Source organism: Xiphophorus maculatus, chromosome 13 (assembly GCF_002775205.1).
Source record: "Xiphophorus maculatus strain JP 163 A chromosome 13, X_maculatus-5.0-male, whole genome shotgun sequence".
In the NCBI taxonomy this organism is placed as follows: domain Eukaryota; kingdom Metazoa; phylum Chordata; class Actinopteri; order Cyprinodontiformes; family Poeciliidae; genus Xiphophorus; species Xiphophorus maculatus.
This window is the reverse complement of record NC_036455.1, coordinates 5,328,328-5,349,504: the sequence shown is the minus strand read 5'-3', so window position 1 is coordinate 5,349,504 and position 21,177 is coordinate 5,328,328. Positions and strand designations below refer to the sequence as shown.

General features: G+C 37.3%; 2 protein-coding genes across 3 annotated transcripts; both read right to left on the bottom strand.

Annotated features, from left to right (window-relative positions):
• Positions 1 to 408: 408 nt before the first annotated feature.
• Positions 409 to 11,891, bottom strand: LOC102229215 (GTPase IMAP family member 4-like). Its single transcript, XM_023345037.1, has 2 exons — positions 11,780 to 11,891; positions 409 to 1,793 (listed from the first exon to the last, which is right to left on the bottom strand). The coding sequence occupies exons 1-2, from the start codon at positions 11,820 to 11,822 to the stop codon at positions 880 to 882; spliced, it is 957 nt and encodes a 318-aa protein (XP_023200805.1). The 5' UTR covers positions 11,823 to 11,891; the 3' UTR covers positions 409 to 879.
• Positions 409 to 21,177, bottom strand: LOC102221983 (GTPase IMAP family member 4-like). Of its 2 annotated transcripts, XR_002753695.1 has the most exons (3): positions 21,068 to 21,177; positions 16,891 to 17,944; positions 409 to 783 (listed from the first exon to the last, which is right to left on the bottom strand). XR_002753695.1 is itself a non-coding variant. In XM_023345035.1 (2 exons), exons 1-2 carry the CDS (start codon positions 21,108 to 21,110, stop codon positions 17,001 to 17,003), a joined length of 987 nt encoding a protein of 328 aa, XP_023200803.1. In that variant the 5' UTR covers positions 21,111 to 21,177; the 3' UTR covers positions 16,506 to 17,000. The 2 variants fall into 2 exon arrangements, 1 of the variants encoding a protein (XP_023200803.1); XM_023345035.1 differs by lacking the exon at positions 409 to 783 and having other exon boundaries at positions 16,506 to 17,944.

Below are 21,177 nucleotides of genomic sequence, written 5' to 3'. Positions count from 1 at the left end.
GCTCTTAAATTTCTTCAAATCAGGACATGATGTTGATTTTTGAGCTTCTTTAGCCTACTTCATGTTAGCAGACAGGTGCTGTTTAAGTGAATACTTGATTTTATGGGTCTTGTTGTAATTATGCTAAAGCTATGAGTTAAAAAAATATGAAAATCAAAGTTAGGGTAGTTATAAGTGGTCAAAATTAAGACTTGTTATTTTAAAGAGTCGTTTTCAGGAAGCATTTGTGGTGAATTTCTGTGATATAAAGAAACTGTTAAACTTTAATGGAAGTATAATAAGTTTGTTCACAGCATTGTCTTAAAGGTTAGATTGTTATTTAAAGGAGAAGGTTCGAATATGAAACCTGGAAAAACTGAAAATTAGATTCAACAGATAATATTAAATAAATAATAAAAATATTTGGAATATTTTCCTATAATTAAACTGAATTTATTGATTAGATAAAGGTTTACGTGTCACATTACATTCAGCTCTGCACAGGATTAAACAACAGAGCGAACAAGCCATTGATAAGATTTAAACAATGATAAAAGAAAAGTTATTCAAAATTAAACAATTACAAGAAATGTAAATAGAAAGAATGGATATAAGAAGCACATTTTTGTGATTACATGTTAGTCATAGATTTAATTCCTGAAAATAAAATTAATACATTAAGAGATAAAAACCAGACACTAATGACTAAAATTCACATGCAAACAATTTTAGCATCTAAACATCAGCAGAAATATTTTTAAAACAGTGTGAGATACAGAGGTCACAGCTGGATTACATCACTACCTGGAGCTTTAACTCGATTATCAAGACAATAAAGAAAAAATGCTTATTAGTTCTGCTTTATCCTCTGTAACAGCTGCTAGGAGACAACATCTAACCTCACAATATTACACATGGGTTGTAATGTTTCGCAAGTTCTTCAGCTTCCTCTCTAGCTCTGGATTCATACATGGCTTTCAGGTCAGATTTTTCCTTTTGAATTTCTCTCTCCTTGTCTTCCTTTAGTTGCTTTTTCATGTTTTCAATCTCCTCCATCTGACCCTTGAATTCTTCCTGCATTTTCTGAATCTCTCTCTCATATTTCTCTTGTAATTTTCTCTCCAGTTCTTCTTTCCCTTTACGTATTTCTTCTTCTTTCTCCTTCAGGATTCGTTGTTTCTCCTCTTCGATTTTCCTCTCAGCCTCTTGGAACATCTTATTGGTGTAGTGACTTCCTCCATTCCTGTCAACAATGGTTCTGATCTTCTTCAGCAGCTCAGTGACCTGAGGTTTCTTATTTTTCAGCCGATTGTTGAAGACTTGATACTGGCCGTTACATCTGGACATCAGATACTGGAGATCTGGGCTTCCAGACAAATAATCCTCAATGGTGGTGTCTTCAAGGTCATCTCCACGGGTAAACAGAACCATGCTGTATCTGTCTGCTGCCTCTCCAAAGATTTCTTGAATCAATTGCACTGATTGTTTTTCTTCTTCTGTGAATCTGCCGATTGCAACAACCACTAGGAAGATGTGGGGTCCAGGAGAAGCAAAGCTGATGCACTGACTAAGATCTTTTCTGGTTTTATCTTCTCCGAACCTGGTGTCAAACAGACCTGGAGTATCGATGACAACAACCTGCTGTCCATCCACCTTACTGGAGCACTTGGAGCAGTTTATAGTCATGGATTTCGAGCTGCATTTGGATTCAAAGCACGGTCGACCCAGAATGGTGTTTCCAGTAGCGCTCTTCCCAATCCCAGTCTTTCCCACCAGCACGATCCTCAGCTCATTGTTGTTTGTAAAGTTTGTTCCTGTGAAGAAGAAAGTTTGAATCTGAATTAGAATCATCATGTTGTGCTCAGAGCTTCAGCCTCTGTGTGTCTGGAAGAAAAGAAATGATCCATCTGAGACCTTGGGAAGCATTGAGGGAATCAATGACATGGGGATAATCATACAGTTGAAACCAAACATTTCAAAACACCATACTGTCATGTTGATATTCGGTAGACTTACGATTATATTACAGCAGTAACACACTGACTATGTGCTACCTCTGAATTATAAATATTTTTAAAAAGGTAGGATTTTCTGATTCAGGGTCTTAATGCATCGATGTGATCTACCCTCACATTAAACAGGATATTATGATTAAATAATTTAGTGCATCACTTTGTACATAGAGGTAGAATTTCCTTACTAATTTAGCAGATAAACATGTGAAACAGGAAGAATATTCTGATGAAGGTTTGGTGCATCAGCAGCTATACGTACTTCGTAACTGTACTTCTGTACAGAACTTGTACTTTGTTACATCCCACCTCTGGTCTTAACTACATCAAATAATCGAATAATTTCTGGGTTTGACTTTGTTGTCCTTAAATCTGAATTTTTAAGCTAAATTTAAGTGGGTTAGGTTTGTTTAATTAATCCAGTGAAACTATTGTAAAGTTTCAGTTACTTAACTGAGTTATGTCTAGGCCCGTCACGATAGCAAATTTTGCTCAACGATTAATTGTCTCAAAAATTATTGCGATAAACGATAATATTGTTTGAAGACCTTTTTACACTGATTTAATGAAAATGACGTAATAATGCATGCGATTTCCTGCCAAAGATGGATGCACTTTATTTTCAAAAGAACACTTAACACTTGAGCTGATAAACAAAATAAACAAAACAACCAAAAACAAAAATAAAATTAATTCTCAGTCTCCATTAACAAAAACCTCACTTGAAAAAAACCCCTAAACAACATAAAATAAAAGTGGAAATAAATACTGCATTCAACCAAAAGACTGCAGATTATGAAGTCTGTATATTATGTTGCCCTTCAGTAATAATTAGATTTAAATAGAGAAGACGGGCACATCGACTACCTGCTGCAATAGTTCACACTACATGATTTTTGCTCCTATTTTTCCCCTTACAACAATCTTAAAAAGTTTGTCTTTCTAAGATTCTGTGGTGTGTTATGGTAGATCGTCGTTGCTGCTCCGATCTAAATCAGGGGTTTTCCCCGACTGGGAGGTTAACGTGTTACGCCCCTTATGAGTAAGGACTCTACCTGTAGGGAATAATGAAAACACGGACACGCTTTCGTCTCCAGTGTTGTAATGGAGGAGCAGAGGCGTCGCGTTCCCCTACATCCGATCAGACAAAACCAATCGAAACTCGAATGATTAAACCCTCATAACTTAAAATCTAAAAGGTTGAACTTTTCAAGAATTATAACCAAACATAGCCGGAAAAGTGACATTAAAGAAAAATACATTGTTTTTAAACTTCATTAAACTTAGACTACCTTTTACTGTATCTGTCTGTAGCACTGAACTTGAAAGACCAAAATAATCGATCGCAGATCACTAGATCTTGTTTTCCCTTTTGGTTGTCTAAAACAGTTTTATAACCACTACAAACGCAGCCTGTTGAATGTGACAGGTAGCCAATCAGAAAGCGCGGATTCTCCTCCTGGCTTTCTGAGGGGAAATTACGTCGGGGAATCCCAAACAGCTGACACGGCGCAACCCGAAGTCCAGCGGACATTGGAGATGATATGTGGAAACAACATTAATGTTTATTCAACATGCAAAGAATATAGAAATGACAAGAGGAGGAGTTGGAGCGAAATTGCTACCGCAGTTGATAAACCCGGTAACTTTTCAGCTGTTCTTCGTTAAAGTGACGTAAATAGGTTATAATGATTTTCATTTGGTCAGGACTTTACGCTGACACTAGCCACATGCATTGCAGATAGATTGTAGTAAAGCATTGATTAATGCCTGGTTTTAAAATTAGTTCACTGGACTTGTAGCCATTATTTTGTGCCCATTCCCAGCCAGCATACCTAGGTGGGCCCCATATGGGATAAAAGAGGGCTGTCAATATGGGGTTGTCCACGGGTTCCATGGTGGCCCCACATGGGTTTGCCCAGGTAGATTTTATTGGGCTCTGACTGGGTCTTCAGTGGGGCCCAGATGGTTAACTTACACGAGGCCCATCTGTGGCCCACTAGGGTGCTTTCAGGAATATTTACCTGGGCCCCAATTGGGTCTGAACTGGGCTAGAATATGGGTAACAAATTAGTAGTTCCACATTTTCCATGATGGGCCCATATGCTTTAGCCCATAATGGTTTACAGGCCCTGACTGGGTTTTCAGTGAGAGCCAGATGCCTTAATTCTTATAGGAACAATGGGGTTGTTCTCACCTAACCTTGAAATGAATAACATTCATAGATATGCAGTCTTAAACAAACCAAAGTCCTAAAACGCTTTATCACAAAATTTGTTTAAAGAGAAAAAAAGAAATTTCCTTTGGTCAAGGCTTTTTATTTTGTAATCAGAAGTTATTTTATACCTCAGCAATTATTAGAACTTAATTAACAAAGCAAACGGTGCCACAAGCACAAATGGCGCTCTTAAACAACAACAACAAAAAAAAATTAAAATCTACAAAACTGTTCACATGGCATTTTTGAACAACAAACGTGTTTACTGGTACATACACACACCTTTCACAAAACCTTTTAGAATAACCTACATGCATGCTTACACTTGAAAGCTCGCATATTATTGTAACTGTCCTTCTTGGAAGACCTGCCCACCAGAGTGAGAATTGGCAGCCTCCCTACTTGCTCTAACTCTCCTATTCCCACCTCTGTCACGGGCTCCAGTGAACCACTTTGAGAATGCCTTTTCCACATCTTTATGTGTGAGTCCAACGATGGAACCATTTCTTTTAAGTGCCCCTAAAATAACAAGCAAAGGTAGAAACTGTATTAGCGTTTTACTTTAGTACAATGTAACATTCATGACATTTGCCTCTCCCCCTTCATGGGGCAAAAATCCTTGCAAAGATCTGCCAAAATAAAAGCACTCGAGTCTTTATTATTATGAACACACACTAGATTCTTAGTTCAAATTGAAAATATCCATCTAGATCTTTCTTATACTGATATAAGAAAGGTTCTATAGTTATTTTGTATTGTTTGAAATACAAATATCATTTAAAATTTTTTTCAGCTATCAAAAGTTCTTGAGTGAAAGAACACTATGTGAATAAAACCAAAAGATTACTACAAATAAACAAAAGGCATATGACAAACAAAATAAATTAACAAATGTTTAAGGGAAAAAATGTGAAAAGAAAAGTTACTCTGACCATAAAAACTGATATTTACCATACACAACATCAAAGAGACGCAGGTCCCGGAGCTGGTGTTTCCCATGTCGGCCAAACAGGTTGAACTGGACTGCTAATTCATGGGACATCAGGAATCGCATAGCCCGTCGTATCGCGTCATCCAAGGATGCTCCTCCAATTTCTGCAACCATGGCAACCTTAAATATAATGACAATTGCAAGACAACATTTGAAAATCAGGATGCAATTTAGTTTTTATTAATTGATTTGTTATCGTTTCACACATATATAGCTTATATGCTTAATTTTATACATGGACAAAATGCCAATTAATTTATGCATCAATTTAAGGGAGGTGTTATGTTTATTGTGTATAATATTGCTAGTGTTATTATTAGTTGAAATACGCCACCTTGTGGTCACTTTAAGTTATTGTTTAAGTTAATAGTAGAAGAAGAATATGGACAGGAAGCGCTTTGCCCAGAATCAATTGGCCGCTCCACACTCCTCCTAGTTCTTTCTTGGTGTTTGTTAAAGCATAGTCTGTGAGTATTACTTGGTAAAAAACATTAAGACACCTGTAATGTTACATAATATGATGGTATTGTGTAAAGTTGTATGTTTATAGCCGGTTATTATTATGCTAATGAGTCCGTTTTCATATGCTAATTTTTGTTGCTAATCGCTAGCCAACATCCTCATTTCATTGAAAGTCAATGCCATGTTGGTCCTTTATTTTATTTGTATCACTCTGTAAAGCCTAGATTGTAATACATTGCATTTCTGTATGTTACAGTTTCACAAAAAAGGAAGGAGAAGAAAATTATTGAACTATCACTGAAGTAAACTTTATTAACCAGTCATCGCCGTCAGGATTTTCTTCATCTTTCAAGATTGTTTAGCTGTTTGGCTAGCTAGTGCGAGTATCTAGTGAGGCCAATAACAGGAGGCCTGTCACAATAAATTTTTCTGGACAATAAATTCCCAGAAGTTACTGTGATTAAATGTTTTACAACCATTTTCAAATAATATAATAGTAAGAACACATTCTCAAAGATTGATAAACTTTGAATTCTAATGAACAATGAGCATTGCAACTGGAAGACAATTTAAATATCCAATTATGAAGTCTTTGTAAACAAATGTGTACTTCAAAAAATGGCAAGTTGAGACCTAAACACCAGACTACTTGTCAAGCAGTTTTTAGTAGAAACAGAAAAATTATAAATGATGGAAATTTGTTTTATTTTAATTTATCATGTCATTAGTTAATTGCTTACTGCAATGGGGCTAATTTAATGTTAAGTTTTAAGGAACAAAATTTTAACTTACAACTCCAGACATGAAGTCTGAGTCACCCAGCTTCTCATTCATGCCCAGGACATCATTGATTGTACACATTGGAAAAACAGCTCCTTCAGGTGGTTCAACCGGTGGTGAAGCAGATTTCTGTCTCAGCAAGGTACTCAGCAACTGTCCGTGTAGTTTTTGTGTTTCTCTAACCTCCTCAAGAAGCGTAACCAGCCTAGTAAACATAGCCTCTCCCAAGCTGGAGCTGCTCCTGCTCAAAGAAGTCCCAGGACTCATAGAAAGACTTGTAGTTGCGCTTCTCTGATTTGGAGTTGTGCTGGGTTTTCTCTTTCTGGACACACTGAGACTACACACTTTTGAGGCAGATCCAACTGTGGTAAGTTCCAAGGGAGGAGAAGGTGGAACTTCATTCTCTGAGGAGTCCACACTGTCTTCACTTGAAGAAAATGTGCCCCATTTGTGGGAGGATCTGAAATGATAAATCAGAATTTAACAAGTGGTAAAAGTTGGTAAAAAAAAAAAAACAACCAAAAAGGCTACAGTCTAGTGAGCAATTTAACTATTTTATTTCAAGTTAACTGTGAGAGATACAGAAATAAGATCCAAAAGATAAAACGTTACAGTTGAACCTATGACAACCAATATGGTTAAAAAAACAGTAATCTAGTTCATTTAAAGTAGGAATGTGGCAAAATCTATAGTAAAGCTCACAAGTATTAGCATTTTTTTCTGTGTAATTTTCCATTCTTACAAATATGTTGTTCCTTTAAGTCCTGAAGGATGAGGAAAAAAAGTAAAGCAAAGAGAACCAAATGGGTAAAGGAATTGAGAGCGGCTCAAATGACAACTAGGAAGACAGAAGGTTTAGAGTTGTGTGTTACGTAAGTCCCTGTTCCACACTACCTTCTACGTCGCTTTTCTGGGATATCATCATCTGTTTGAAGATCTGATGTTGCTTCTGCCCTTGCAAGCTTTCGTCGTGCTTCTCCATAGCAGTCTTTAGAAAAGAATTTTTAAAAAAAGGATTAACACATTTGTAAATCTAAAGCTCACGTTTTCAAAATTTTCATACAAGTAAATGTTTGTCACCTGCATTTCCAAGAACACGCACACAGCATATCTTCCATGAAGCATCTGGCTGTAGTTGTTGCTTTACTGCTTTAGTGACATTTAAAGCATTATCGATTAGATCTTTTACGGTGGCAAAAGCAATAACTTAACCGTTGTTAAATGACTCATCTTTCAGTTCATATTTTAATTCTAAATGTTAACATTCATGGGGTACCACTCTTCAGAAGTGGTAATATTCCATGATTAAGGAATTTCCTAAGTGTAATGTTATTATAGAGTCTTATTTACTGTCAGTTTTGGCAGAAGTAGTAATTTGTACATAAAGCTTGCCTGATAAAATGGTTATAAAATTGCAACAAAACATTTAATTCCCAAAACCTTATGAAAATCAAAATGATAAAACTACCTTTTTCAAATCGTTGATGGGTGATCTTCACAGTTTCGTGCTCTTCAAGTCTGCAAAGAAATATATTTTCATAATGCAGTTAATATAACATTTGGGCTTCTCCAAAAAATAATATTAAGGCAAAACAGCCTATGTATAAAGCAGGGGTGTCAAACCCCAGTCCTCAAGGGCAGGTGTCCTGCAACTTTTAGCTGTTCCTCTGCTGCACCACACCTGAATAGAATAATTAGGTCATTAAGGCTCAGGAGAACTGATCTACACAAGGAGCAGGTAATTAAGCCATTTCATTCCAGTGTTTTGTACCTGTGGCACATCCAACAACTGCAGTTTACCGGATCTCGAGGACTGGAGTTTGAGACCCTTGGTATAGAGTACTCACTGTAGCCATATATTGTAAACACTGAACAGTTTCACTAATGCAATTATCCTCATTTACTGTGTATAGTACTGTGACAAGACAGTAGTATTAATCCTAAGAGCAGTTTAGAAAATCACTAAGAAATCACTCCTAAAATATTGCACATATTAAAGAACAAGAGCAACACTTAAAATATTGCAAAAACAACGAAAAGAATTCTTCATCTTTCAATCTTTGATTCAGGTGTGGCCACTGAAGAACACAAAACTGTGCAGATTGAAACAAACTCTGGCAGAACAAAACGCTTTAAAGTGTCACTTACTAAATAAAAAAAAGGATTTAAAAATATTTACTATACCTTCATCCTATTTACAAAAAAAGCTTTTATGCCAAATATACTGAAACCACATGTGCCCCATACAGTGTTGCCCATTTCTATCCCATTCCTAGTTAGCCCACATTAATGCTGAAAAGGACCCATACATTTAGCCCAAATGGGTCAACAATATGGCTCCCATTTTAGGTTAACCATATGGGGTCATGCAGTTAGCCCAGATAAAACCCATGCCCAATCATTACCAATCTCGCCCAAAACAAAACGATTCTATGCAGTTTCATTAAAAATAATAATAATTAAAAAAAGCACCCTTGCATGGGTGGGTCCCAGCCAAGCTAGCGTGCATGAGACCCACCCATGCATGCTGGTTTAACTGACTGGGAGAAAGATTATTAAAAAGCCCATAGAATGAAATCACAACAGTTACTCTTTTTAAATCATGCAAGTGGTTTTATTGTGTCAAGACACTGAAACAAATTCTGCTAGCAACTTAGATTCTTTAGTGAACCGAATTTATTCTGCCGCCTTGGCGCTCAAATGAACCAATGGTAGCTCAGCAAATAATGGCGCCGCAATATTTGAAAATGTTATGGCCCAAAACAATACGGAGTTTGAAATCGCTCTGCACCAAAATATTCGTATCTTAATGATGGTAGATAACTTATTGTGTGTGTTTTAACAATATCAGAAAAAACTGTCACAGGAAAGGATAAAAAAAAAACCAAAAACATAAATAATTTTTTGGGGTACGCCGGTCATCGGATCTGTTACGACCAGCACATTTCTTTAACTGGCGATTTAAAATCTCCCTAAAATTTGATATAATGCAGGTAAAACAGACAGAAGAGAAGTACTTACAGATTGTTTCGTAGGACAGCCAACCTGCAGACTCCGCGCAAACGGACTGATGAGGAGAATACGTTGGAGTGTGAAACGGCATATCCATCCGCAGTTAATTTTACGTTTTCCAAGAAATTCAAGATTAATTTTGAGTGTTAAACCGATGTAACACTCAAAAACGTGCTCAAACAAAAATAAATAAATATTGTCGTCCTCCTTATTCAAATGTTCTTTGAAACTATTTTCTTTAGCGGATGTGTAAAATGCCTACTTCAATTCACCAATCTTTATTGGCACAGGTGCCAAGAGCACAAGTGTCAAACTCCAGTCCTCAGATGTCCTGCAGCCTGTAGATGAGCCACATGTACAAAACTCTGTAATGAAATGGTTTAATGACCTCCTCCTTGTGTAGATCGGTTCTCCAGAGCCTTAATGAATTAATTATTTTATTCAGTTGTGGTGCAGCAGAGGCACATCTATACGCTGCAGCACACCAGCCCTTGAGGACTGGAGTTTGACATCGCTGCATTAGAGCAATAAAAAGATTAAAAAGATCATTGCAACCAGATTAAAATATATAAAATTAATCATTAATAGAAATGTTAAGTTTTTATTTCATTTTACTTATGCTGACAACTTGGAAAATGTTTGCAGATATATGAAACAGATCGCGATGCTCAAAATTTTAGTCTTTCTCACTTGATAATGAGTTTTGTTTAAATTTATTTTCTAAACATTTTGTAATATTTTTCTCAATGGTCTGATCTGAACAATTTCTCCAAGTAAGAATTAAATCCTGTTGTGAAAAAGCTGCAATAAACCCTTTGGATAAAAAAAAAAAAGCAAGATGAAAAGTCCAGATCTGAACCTAATTTTGAGTGAGCTGAAGATTACATATACATGGTGCATATTTAAAACAGATTATGTCACAAAAATCACATCCAGACTGGACTGGACTGTTCTAGTGTAAATAATAAAAAGAAAAACCGTTAGGGGTTCAAAGTGAAATACTGAACTGTTTTAAAAAATAAAGCATTGTGAAGCATTATTTTTTAATGACAATATCCTGGTCTTTTTGGAAGCCTAGTGTCATGTTGGTGTTAGTAAATGAGCCAGACACAGAGATCACATAGTGAGCATGTTTTAGGTTCAAATACAATACACCTTGGTGACTTCCAAGACGAGGTAACCATCCAAGGAAAGCTTTTCCTTCTGTTGACAGAAAAGCTTATGCAATTGCTTCTACACTTTATATCAACTCCATTAGAGGCCAACTGAGTACAAATTGCCTTGGCAAGACCATCAATCTGATATTTTGGGTAATTTTCTTTCCAAATTTTTATGTTCTTGCTCTTGCAGCTTTTGCTTTTGACATATAGTGAAAGGTTTGAAAGTTACAGGTTAACCACATTGTCTATTAAGATGTTCCACAGCTTTGTACCATTAACTGACATAAAAATCTATAGGGTCTACATTTCCTTGTCGAGGTCCAACTCATGTACGGCCATGTTTATGTCATGTGGGTTCAATGTGGTCAGCCCACATGATCTTCTCATGTTGGGCCCACAATACTGAAACCATATGGGCCCCACACAGTGTAGCCCGTATCTGTCCCATTCCCAATTAGCCCACATAAAAAAGGACTAGGGCCTACATGTCCATGCCCAGGTCCAACCCATGTACGGTCAGCCCATGCTTATGTCATGTGTGTTCAATGTGGTCAACCCACATGGGCTTCCCATTTTGCGCCCATGATACTAAAACCACATGGGCCCCACACAGTGTATCCCATTTCTGTCCCATTCCCAGTTAGCCCACATAATAAAGGACTAGGGCCTACATGTCCATTTCCAGCTCCAACCCATGTACGGTCAGCCCAGGCTTATGTCATGTGGGTTCAATGTGGTCAGCCCACATGGGCTTTCTATGTGGGGCCCATGATATTAAAACCATATGGGCCCCACACAGTGTAGCCCATTTCTGTCCCTTTCCCAGTTAGCCCACATTACTGCTAAATAGGGCCCATACATTTAGCCCAAAAGGGCCATCCCATATGGGTCCCATGTTAGGTTAACCATATGTGTCTCATGCAGTTTGCCCAGATAAAACCCATGCCCACTCATTACCCATGTAGCCCACAACAAACCCAAGTGGGGCCCACTCATGCATGCTGGCTGGGTAATACACTGATCTTTATAGAAAATCATGAGGCAATCCCAGAACAACATAAAAGATGGCTGAAGATGAGAAGCAGCAAGTTTAGCCCATATGTATTTTTGTAACTGGATATTTTCTACATCTGAATAGAATCAATATTTAGCTATACTGACTCACCATTGTTGCAGGCTTTTCTCGGGCTGACCTCGTTGCTGTCCATGATCAGTCAGAGAGCAGTGTTGACACTCAAGCTGCAGAAAAGTTATGAATACAAGTTGGATCCAACACAAGCCTTTTGAACAGTGCTACTGTCAGGGTAATCTGAAACTGGAGCTTTGATTGGCTCTCTGTCCCAGATTTTATAAGGAGTGTCTTGCTTTACTTTACTCACATCAGAATCATCTAAAGCGCTTTTAGAAGGTGTTTTGAAGTCAAAGGTAATCTGTAATAAATAAATTTAAAAAAACTAATTTGTTTGGCAACTTAAAACTTGCAGGGCAATTTTTGAATTTGCTCTGGGACAGAGCAGATTGGGGACAGAGACCCTGCATGGTGGTATCAAGTGTACAGACATTTACACCATATCATATGGAGGAATTTAAAGGTGCCTAAACTCATAGAGTATATTAATAAAGGTTAAATAAGACTCGGAACTCCATCTGCTCATAGTCAAAACGAGAAGAGATTTTAATGCACATCTGCAGAACTAAACATTACATACACATCGTTACAGTAGTCCCAAAATCTCTTGCCTGCTACTTCTGGTATCAGTTTTTTATAGAGTCCGAGCTCTACTGGTGTGTATTGGAAAGCCTCGACCAATGGCGTTGCTTTCCTCCATTTATGTAGTTCATTTGGCTCCGTCTTACACTGGATGTGTATTGGAAGGTCCTTGGAAATATTCAGACCCCTTGACATCTCATCTGCTCCGTTTCAAAGGTGCCAAACAAGTCTTGAGCTCCGGCCCAGTTTCTTTGCTGGCGAGCAGGAGAAATGTCTGGCGCCAGAACTTTCTTGCCCACCAGCTTAACTAATAACATTCCTCTAATGATTGTTATTCCATATCTTCTCCAAATCTGAATTCCTTCCTGACTTCTAGGCCAGATTGACCCAGTCCATTTGACACAATGCATTTATTTTAGGTTAAAACATATCTTAGTGCGAACCAACCAAACAACATAATTTTTAACTATTAATATAATTATATTCCTCTACAATCACTGGGTCAGGAGCGCTTTCTATGTGAAAGAAAGCCAAAGTGTATACAGAGTCAAAGCCTTCTAGGTTTGCAGAGCATCATCTGAATGAGAAACAAGACTTGTAGAAAGTTCTAGACACTAAAAAGACAATTGTTACAATGAATTTACTCATGTTTGGAGAAATTAAACACAATTCAATCAATACAATCAATACAAACACCTCATATCACCTCAACTGGAGAAAATTCAATTCCTGTTGCTTGAATTACGTTTTTACTTTATCCAACTTTTAATACATTTCATATTCACTTTAATTCTAGAAAATTCAATATACGTATTTAAAAAAACAATACAAATAGTATATTTGGTCCTTTATTTCATAAATAAAGCACTTGCATTGTGTGTAGGGGTGCACCAACTGCAGGTTTCTCGTCGATTGCCGATTACGGACCTTTAAAAAGGCTGACCTTTCAATTCCAGTATTTTTTGTCTGAAATGTCTCCATATAGCAAGAAAGTCACTGAGTTGGCAACAGTGCGGTTACTATTGTTAACTGCAAACATGCAGACATGACAGGTAAACCTCTTACAGCAGAGCAAAAGAAGATAGTAGCTGATTTTTAGACCTTTGGTGAGGTAGAAAACAGCAACTTCACATGTAAGTATGCTGATTCCAGGTATCAGCATAGGAAGAGAACATTTCACATCACAGTGGTGGAAAAAGAACCAGAGCTGTTGTGTGTTGCTGAGTGTTAACAACAATGTAAAGCACTGAACTCCACACACAGGCTGAAGGACTCCTGGATAGAAAGGCCCCTGGTATGAATGAGTAGAGATACTCTCATAGCTATTGGCTCCTGAACAATCCAGGAAGTGGAGCAGCTGTTTCCATTTTTCTGAGGCAAACTAATATTTTTTTCTCCATTTTTTTAATTCAAAGGAATCTGCTCACTTGTTGCAGTCAGACATATTTAGAAAGTCTCTGTCAATTCTTAATTTACATTTTAAACAACAAAGCTTTAAACATTTGCTGTAATGTTGAAGGTTCTTCCTTGTTATGTAAGGTTATGCTGCAGTCTTTAACTCATCAACACGTCCACATAAATCACCCAGCAGGTTTTATTCAGATCCAAGCTGCGCTGGTTGTTGAAAACTTTGTAGAGTTTGTTTCTCAGCTCCGTTCCCTTTACGTCGATGTGAAAACCTTCAGTTATCTGTTGCCAAAAAAAGTTGTAAAGCAGCGCCACGCCGCCCTCTAGTGGACAGTTTGAAAACAGTAGCAGAAAAGCTGTGATTTCTACTTTACTACAATAATATTTTTTATATTGTATGAAGAAAAACATTAGGCGATAACTTTCAGTGCCACATATGTAAATTAAATACTTTTAAAACATTTAAAACAGTAAAACTTTAGTTATCAATAGAGCAGCAACAGATGGACGTTCTTCACCTTTTTATCCTTATTTCATTACTACATTATGTAAGTACTCCATATTGACTCCATATTGACTGAAATTTAACAATTTAGGGATTTTTCTCTTTTTGGTTTGATATTTTTTTCTTTAGATTTTTTTTCTATTAATTTAGGCCCTTAATATTAGTTCTGAAATTCCTGTTTCTTTGGCTTAATACCAGTTCATTCAAACTTAAATGTCTGACCTGAACCTGACCCAAAGTTATTGCTTCTGGTGAGTTTAATAAGCCACTGAGAATGAATCAGGAGAAGGCCTGATAGAAAGTTGTGTTAATCTATTATAGTCTAAATAAAGGAAATGGCAGCTTAACCTGTTGAGGAAAGAAAAGGTGCAGCTGTTCATTACTGGAACCAGTGCAGCTCACTGGGCAATAATGTGCAGACAGCTCCAACCTGCTCCGCTCCTATCAGTCACACATCCCAGGATATTTACACCTGATTCACCCTGCAGTTACAACAAACAACAAAATGGAGCTGGAAGATGCTGAACAAAATCTAAAGATGAGAGAAGTTACACTGCTTACTCTAATTATGGTCTAAAAACAAAAGCAGTGAACATTTAATTAAAATAATATGTTTACATTTATGAGCTCATTTATCAGGTAAATTTGTTCATGGGTTTATTTTAGGTGGCCTTTGTTGGGAATCTTCCTCTCTGCTCCTTGTTTTTTCATTTTGTGAATAATGTGTGTAATTGCTGTTTTCTGGAGAACCAAACACTGAGAGGAAACTTTGTAACTGTTTATAAAATGATGGATGTCAGTGACTTTTTTCTTATCTGCTCTTTAATTTCTTCAAATCAGGACATGATGTTGATTTTTGAGCTTCTTTAGCCTACTTCATGTTAGCAGACAGGTGCTGTTATATGAATACTTGATGATTTTATGGGTCTTGTTGTAATTATGCTAAAGCTATGAGTTAAAAAAATATGAAAATCAAAGTTAATCCAAAATATTTAGAATTTTCTCCTGATTTTTCCCTTTAAATTAAATTGTATTTTTGTATTTACCCAAGCTGACTTTTCCTGACATTAAAACTAGCTGGACTTGAAACATGTAAACAGAAAAAATCACTATGTGGGTAAAAATATTTTCACAGTTTTGCATTTCTGTGTTTATCTGTTAACTGAAATATGTTCTTTAATGAAGATATTCTGCTATTAGTTGAGAATATCTCCAGGTGTTGTAGGTTTTTAATTAGCATAGTGTCAGAGTTGGGTTTTCTCTGTGTTGATTTGAGTTTTTCTGTGAGTTTATTTTAGGTTCCTGTGTCTTTTTCAGTCTCTGTGTTGTCCTTTCTACCCCTTGATTGTTCCCAGGTGTGTCTTGTTCCCTGATTACCGTCTGTTAATCCCACCTGTGTTCCTTGTTCCTCGTCGGGTCCTTGTCTAATCTGTCTCATCTCCTAGTCCGTCTATTGTCACACCAGTTGCTACCAGTTTGAGAACTGTTGCTGTTACTCATCTGTGCTGCCTGGATTGTTTTCCATTTTTCATCATTAAAATCATCATTTTTCACTCCTACCTGGGTCCTCGGCGTCATCTTCCCTACCGCCGCCACCACAAATCATGACACGTAGATTAAAGACGCAGAAGGTGGTTGAAATCATCCTTTAGGAATTTCCCAAACTGGAAGCTACAATTGTAAACCAACTTCAGCTTCGTGAAACCAGTGGAGTCACCGAAGCTGCTGAGCTGCTGCAGATCCAGGTAATGGCAGGAAGAGCTGCTGCAGCTGCCAGGAATTGAACTTTGTTTTTATTTTCTGGAGCCAGAATTATATATATTTTTGTATATATTATGTATTTCAAATATTTAATGTAATTAGTAATTCTGTGAAGTGACGCAGGGTAAAGCCCAACCCACATATGGAGACCTTCCCTTTATAATTTTCTATTTGAATATCAGTCTGGGAATCATTGTGGAGACATTTTTACACACTTTGTGTGTAAACTATGTATTGTATTAGAATGAACCTGTTTGAACTGAACTCTGGTTATAAGTGGTCAAAATTAGGACTTGTTATTTTAAAGAGTCGTTTTCAGGAAGCATTTATGGTGAATTTCTGTGATATGAAGAAACTGTTAAACTTTAATGGAAGAATAACAAGTTTGTTCACAGCATTTTCTTAAAGGTTAGAAAGCTATTTAAAGGAGAAGGTTGGAATATGAAACCTGGTAAAACTGAAAATTAGATTCAACAGATAATAAATAAAAAATAAAAATATTTGGAATATTTTCCTATAATTAAACTGAATTTATTGATTAGATAAAGGTTTACGTGTCACATTTCATTCAGCTCTGCACAGGATTAAACAACAGAGCGAACAAGCCATTGATAAGATTTAAACAATGATAAAAGAAAAGATATTTAAATTTAAACAATTACAAGAAATGTAAATAGAAAGAATGGATATAAGAAGCACAATTTTTGTGATTACATGTTAGTCATAGATTTGATTCCTGAAAATAAAATTAATACATTAAGAGATAAAAACCAGACACTAATACCAGTAATGACTAAAATTCACATGCAAACAATTTTAGCATCTAAACATCAGCAGAAATATTTTTAAAACAGTGTGAGATACAGAGGTCACAGCTGGATTACATCACTACCTGGAGCTTTAATTATTATTATATATAATTATTATCAAGACAATAAAGAAAAAATGCTTATTAGTTCTGCTTTATCCTCTGTAACAGCTGCTAGGAGACAACATCTAAACTCACATTATTTCACAAGCCTTGACAATGTGTTCCACAGCTTTTCCCAGATGATAGAGAGGATCAAATTGTTCAGCTTCACCTCTGGCTCTGGATTCATACTCTGCCTGCACCCTAGATTTTTCCTTTTGAATTTCTCTCTCCTGCTCTTCCTTTAGTTGCTTTTTCATGGTTTCAATCTCCTCCATCTGACCCTTGAATTCTTCCTTCATTTCCTGTATCTTTTTCTCATATTTCTCTTGTATTTTTCTCTCCAGTTCTTCTTTCTCTTTACGTATTTTCTCTTCTTTCTCCTTCAGGATTCGTTGCTTATCCTCTTCGATTTTCCTCTCAGCCTCTTGGAACATCTCATTGGTGTAGTGACTTCCTCCATTCCTGTCAACAATGGTTCTGATCTTCTTCAGCAGCTCAGTGACCTGAGGTTTCTTATCTTTCAGCCGATTGTTGAAGACTTGATACTGGTTATTACATCTGGACACCAGATACTGGAGTTCTGGGCTTTTAGACAAATAATCTTCAATGGTGGTATCATCAAGGTCATCTCCACGGGTAAACAGAACCATGCTGTATCTCTCTGCTGCCTCTCCAAAGATTTCTTGAATCTTTTCCACTGATTGTTTTTCTTCTTCTGTGAATCTGCCGATTGCAACGACCACCAGGAAGATGTGGGGTCCAGGAGAAGCGTACCAGATGCACTGACCAAGATCTTTTCTGGTTTTATCTTCCCCAAACCTGGTGTCAAACAGACCTGGAGTATCAATGACAGCAACCTGCTGTCCATCAATATTACTGGAGCCTTTTGAGCAGTCAACAGTCATGGAAGTAGGGCTGCATTTGGATTCAAAGCACGGTCGACCCAGAATGGTGTTTCCAGTAGCGCTCTTCCCAATCCCAGTCTTCCCCACCATCACGATCCTCAGGTCTTTGTTGTTTGTAATGTTTGTTCCTGTAAAGAAGAAAGTTTGAACATGAATTAAAATCATCAACCTGTACTCAGAATGTCATCGTTTATTTTATTTCCATGTGACCTTCATTCAAGATCTCATTTACCAGAGACATCTGTGTTGATAAAACAAAATTACAAGCATAGCAACAAAACGAGCAAGAATGAAATTTGACTTAGTTAAATGAGCTAATAAACACTGTGTATCTGGTCAATAAAAGTGCCATCATACCAATAATTGTAGCAATTACAATAAAACATGTTCATTATTTGCATAAAAATATTGGGAAATAGCAGATTTTATTTCTTAAAGATGATTTTTTCTTGAAGGTGCACTTAAAACGTTTGACTCTGTTTCTGAGGAATTAATGGACATTAAAAAGACAGTAATCAAAGTCGTTGTTAAAGCTAAAAAAAGGAAGAAGCGGCTGAGAACCACATGACTGAGCTTGAATGTCATTCTTTCAGATGGAAAGAATGACATCACTGGAGCCACACTCACTGTGGCCCCAGTGAGTGTGGCTCATCGGGGCCTCAGTTCAATGATCGACTTTGTTATCGTCTCATAGGATCTGTGGCCACCTGTCTTGGACACTCGGGTGGTGAGTTGGTTCTGGTGGTGGGGAAGGATGCAGGTCAGGCTTGGCAGGGCTAAACATATTACGAGGGTCTGCTGGGAAAGTCTGGCAGACTCGACGATGAGATGGAGCTTTAACTTCCATCTCCAGGAGAACTTTGAAAACGTTCCAGAGATGGTGGGGGACATTGAGTCTGAGTGGACCATGTTCCTCAATTCCACCAACATGTCTTTCACTGAAGAAGTGTAGCCTGAGGACTCTGGTTCGGGCTCTCCAATCTCTGGGGATGAGGTTGCCGAGGCGGTTAAAGAGCTCCTCAGTGGCAAGGCCAGTAGGGTGGATTAATTTTACCTTGAGTCCCTTAAGGCTCTGGATTATGGAGGGTTGTGATGGTTGTAATATTGCATGAACATCGAGGGAAGTTCCCCTGGATTAGCAGACTGGGGTGGTGGTGCCCCTGTCCAAAAAGAGGGACCAGAGGGTGTGCTCCAATTACAAAGGGGTCTTAAGCCTCCTTGGTAAGGTCTATACAGGGATCCAGGAGATGCGAGTATTGGGACAGGGCCTTAGAGTGAAGGGAGAAGGGGCTCAGGGAGGCGGACTAAATAAGCATTGCATGTTTGGAAGAGTAAGAGGGAAAAGCTTCTTCTTTCCAAAAGGAATATGGTTTGCAAAGCTGCATCTAAATGAGCATCAAGATTTGTAGAATAATGTTGATTGGGCAAATGATACCCAAGTAGAGATATCTCATCCAAATCCATTGGACCATGACTATACAAAAGGAAACACAGTGTATGACCAAATAAACCTCATGCCGACTGTCTTGCTTAGTCGAGGAGGTATTATGATTTGGGCCCAATCTGCAGGCTTAAAGGCTGAGCATCCATGAACCTCTTCTAGAATTAAAGGGGAGGTTTTTGTCTGACACAACTTACCAGAAACAGAATCATGCAGCAGTACACGGATCTTAAACAACAGCAGTAAACCTACATCAGTAGCCATAAAAGTAAAAACCATCAAGGTGTTGCAATGGCCCAGGCAGAAAGCAAAGCCCTGTCTTAACATATTTTCATAATAAATGTGCAACCACAAACCATGTACTGCTGATACATTGTACTTTCACATAACACAAATCATCCATTTCAGATCAAAGGCCTTGTGTGCTTTCACAACTTGTTGAGCATGTAGAGTCAACAGAATGTGACATTCACTCAATATACTGTACTTCACACTCAGCTACTGCAGTTCCGCTTCAAAAATCTTTAAAACTAAAAAATTCACATGGTTTAGAGCATTTCACACCCTGATTTCGTGTGAATGCAGCACAATTTGTGGCTATAAGTGCAGTCGTTTTCTGTCCAGAGAAAGATGTGATGTTATAATATATTTCTTTCATTCAAAAAAGGTTGTGCAACCAATTCACATAGAAGTTTTAACCTCCTAAGATCCGAGCTTTCTGTTTAGAGTGCATTTTTGTCCCGGTATGTCAGTTTATCAGTTTAGGTCCTTCACAGCTGCCGCTGTCTATATGCACAATGGATATTTAAATATCACACAAATATAATAGAAATGAAGAGAATAAAGTCATAATATTGTGAGCATATTGTCAAAATATTAGGAGACTAAAGACAATATTACCAGAAGAAAGTGAAGTTATGAGAAGGAAAATTAAGAAAAGATTTTGAAAAAGTTACCAAGGCCTCACGTGAACAGTTCAGCAATTTCGGGACTCTTTCTTCCAAATAGGTACAGTAGTTGCACAATTATTTAAAACTCCTGCTACTGATCACAATGTGATGCTGATGAGTTAAAAGATTAAGCATTTCCTAATTTGTAAAATCAAAAGCAAAGTAGGCGATACAATGTCACAAGACGTTTAACGTTCCTCATGTTAACACATCTGAATGTGTTAATATGTGGTGAGACTGTTTTTAATCATAGGATTACTAGTCTGCTTTATTCTACTAATGCAACTTTAGTCTCATAAAATCAAGACTTTGTCCTCTTACGACTTCATTCTCATAAAATTTCAATTTTTCATGTATTACTTCAACTTTATTATGGTAATATTACAACTTTGTGTTTTATAGCTTAATAGTCTGGCCTTAATTAAGGCCAGCATTGGAGCGAAATTGCTACCGCAGTTGATAAACCCGGTAACGTTTCAGCTGTTCTTCGTTAACGTGACGTAAATAGGTTATAATGATTTTCATTCAGTCAGGACTTTACGCTGACACTAGCCATATGCATTGCAGGTAGATTGTAGTAAAGCATTGATTAATGCCTGGTTTTAAAATTAGTTCACTGGACTTGTAGCCATTATTTTGTGCCCATTCCCAGCCAGCATACCTAGGTGGGCCCCATATGGGATAAAAGAGCCATTATTTTGTGCCCAATACACTGATCTTCATAGAAAATCATGAGGCAATCCCAGAACAACATAAAAGATGGCTGAAGTTGAGAAGCAGCAAGTTTAGCCCATATGTATTTTTGTAACTGGATATTTTCTACATCTGAATAGAATCAATATTTAGCTATACTGACTCACCATTGTTGCAGGCTTTTCTCGGGCTGACCTCGTTGCTGTCCATGATCAGTCAGAGAGCAGTGTTGACACTCAAGCTGCAGAAAAGTTATGAATACAAGTTGGATCCAACA

Coding starts and splice junctions, on each gene's coding strand:
- LOC102229215 (XM_023345037.1), bottom strand. CDS start 11,822: ATGGACAGCAACGAGGTCAGCCCGAGAAAAGCCTGCAACAATG. Junction 1,794..11,779: donor GAGAAAAGCCTGCAACAATG/GTGAGTCAGTAT, acceptor TCTTCTTCACAG/GAACAAACTTTACAAACAAC.
- LOC102221983 (XM_023345035.1), bottom strand. CDS start 21,110: ATGGACAGCAACGAGGTCAGCCCGAGAAAAGCCTGCAACAATG. Junction 17,945..21,067: donor GAGAAAAGCCTGCAACAATG/GTGAGTCAGTAT, acceptor TCTTCTTTACAG/GAACAAACATTACAAACAAC.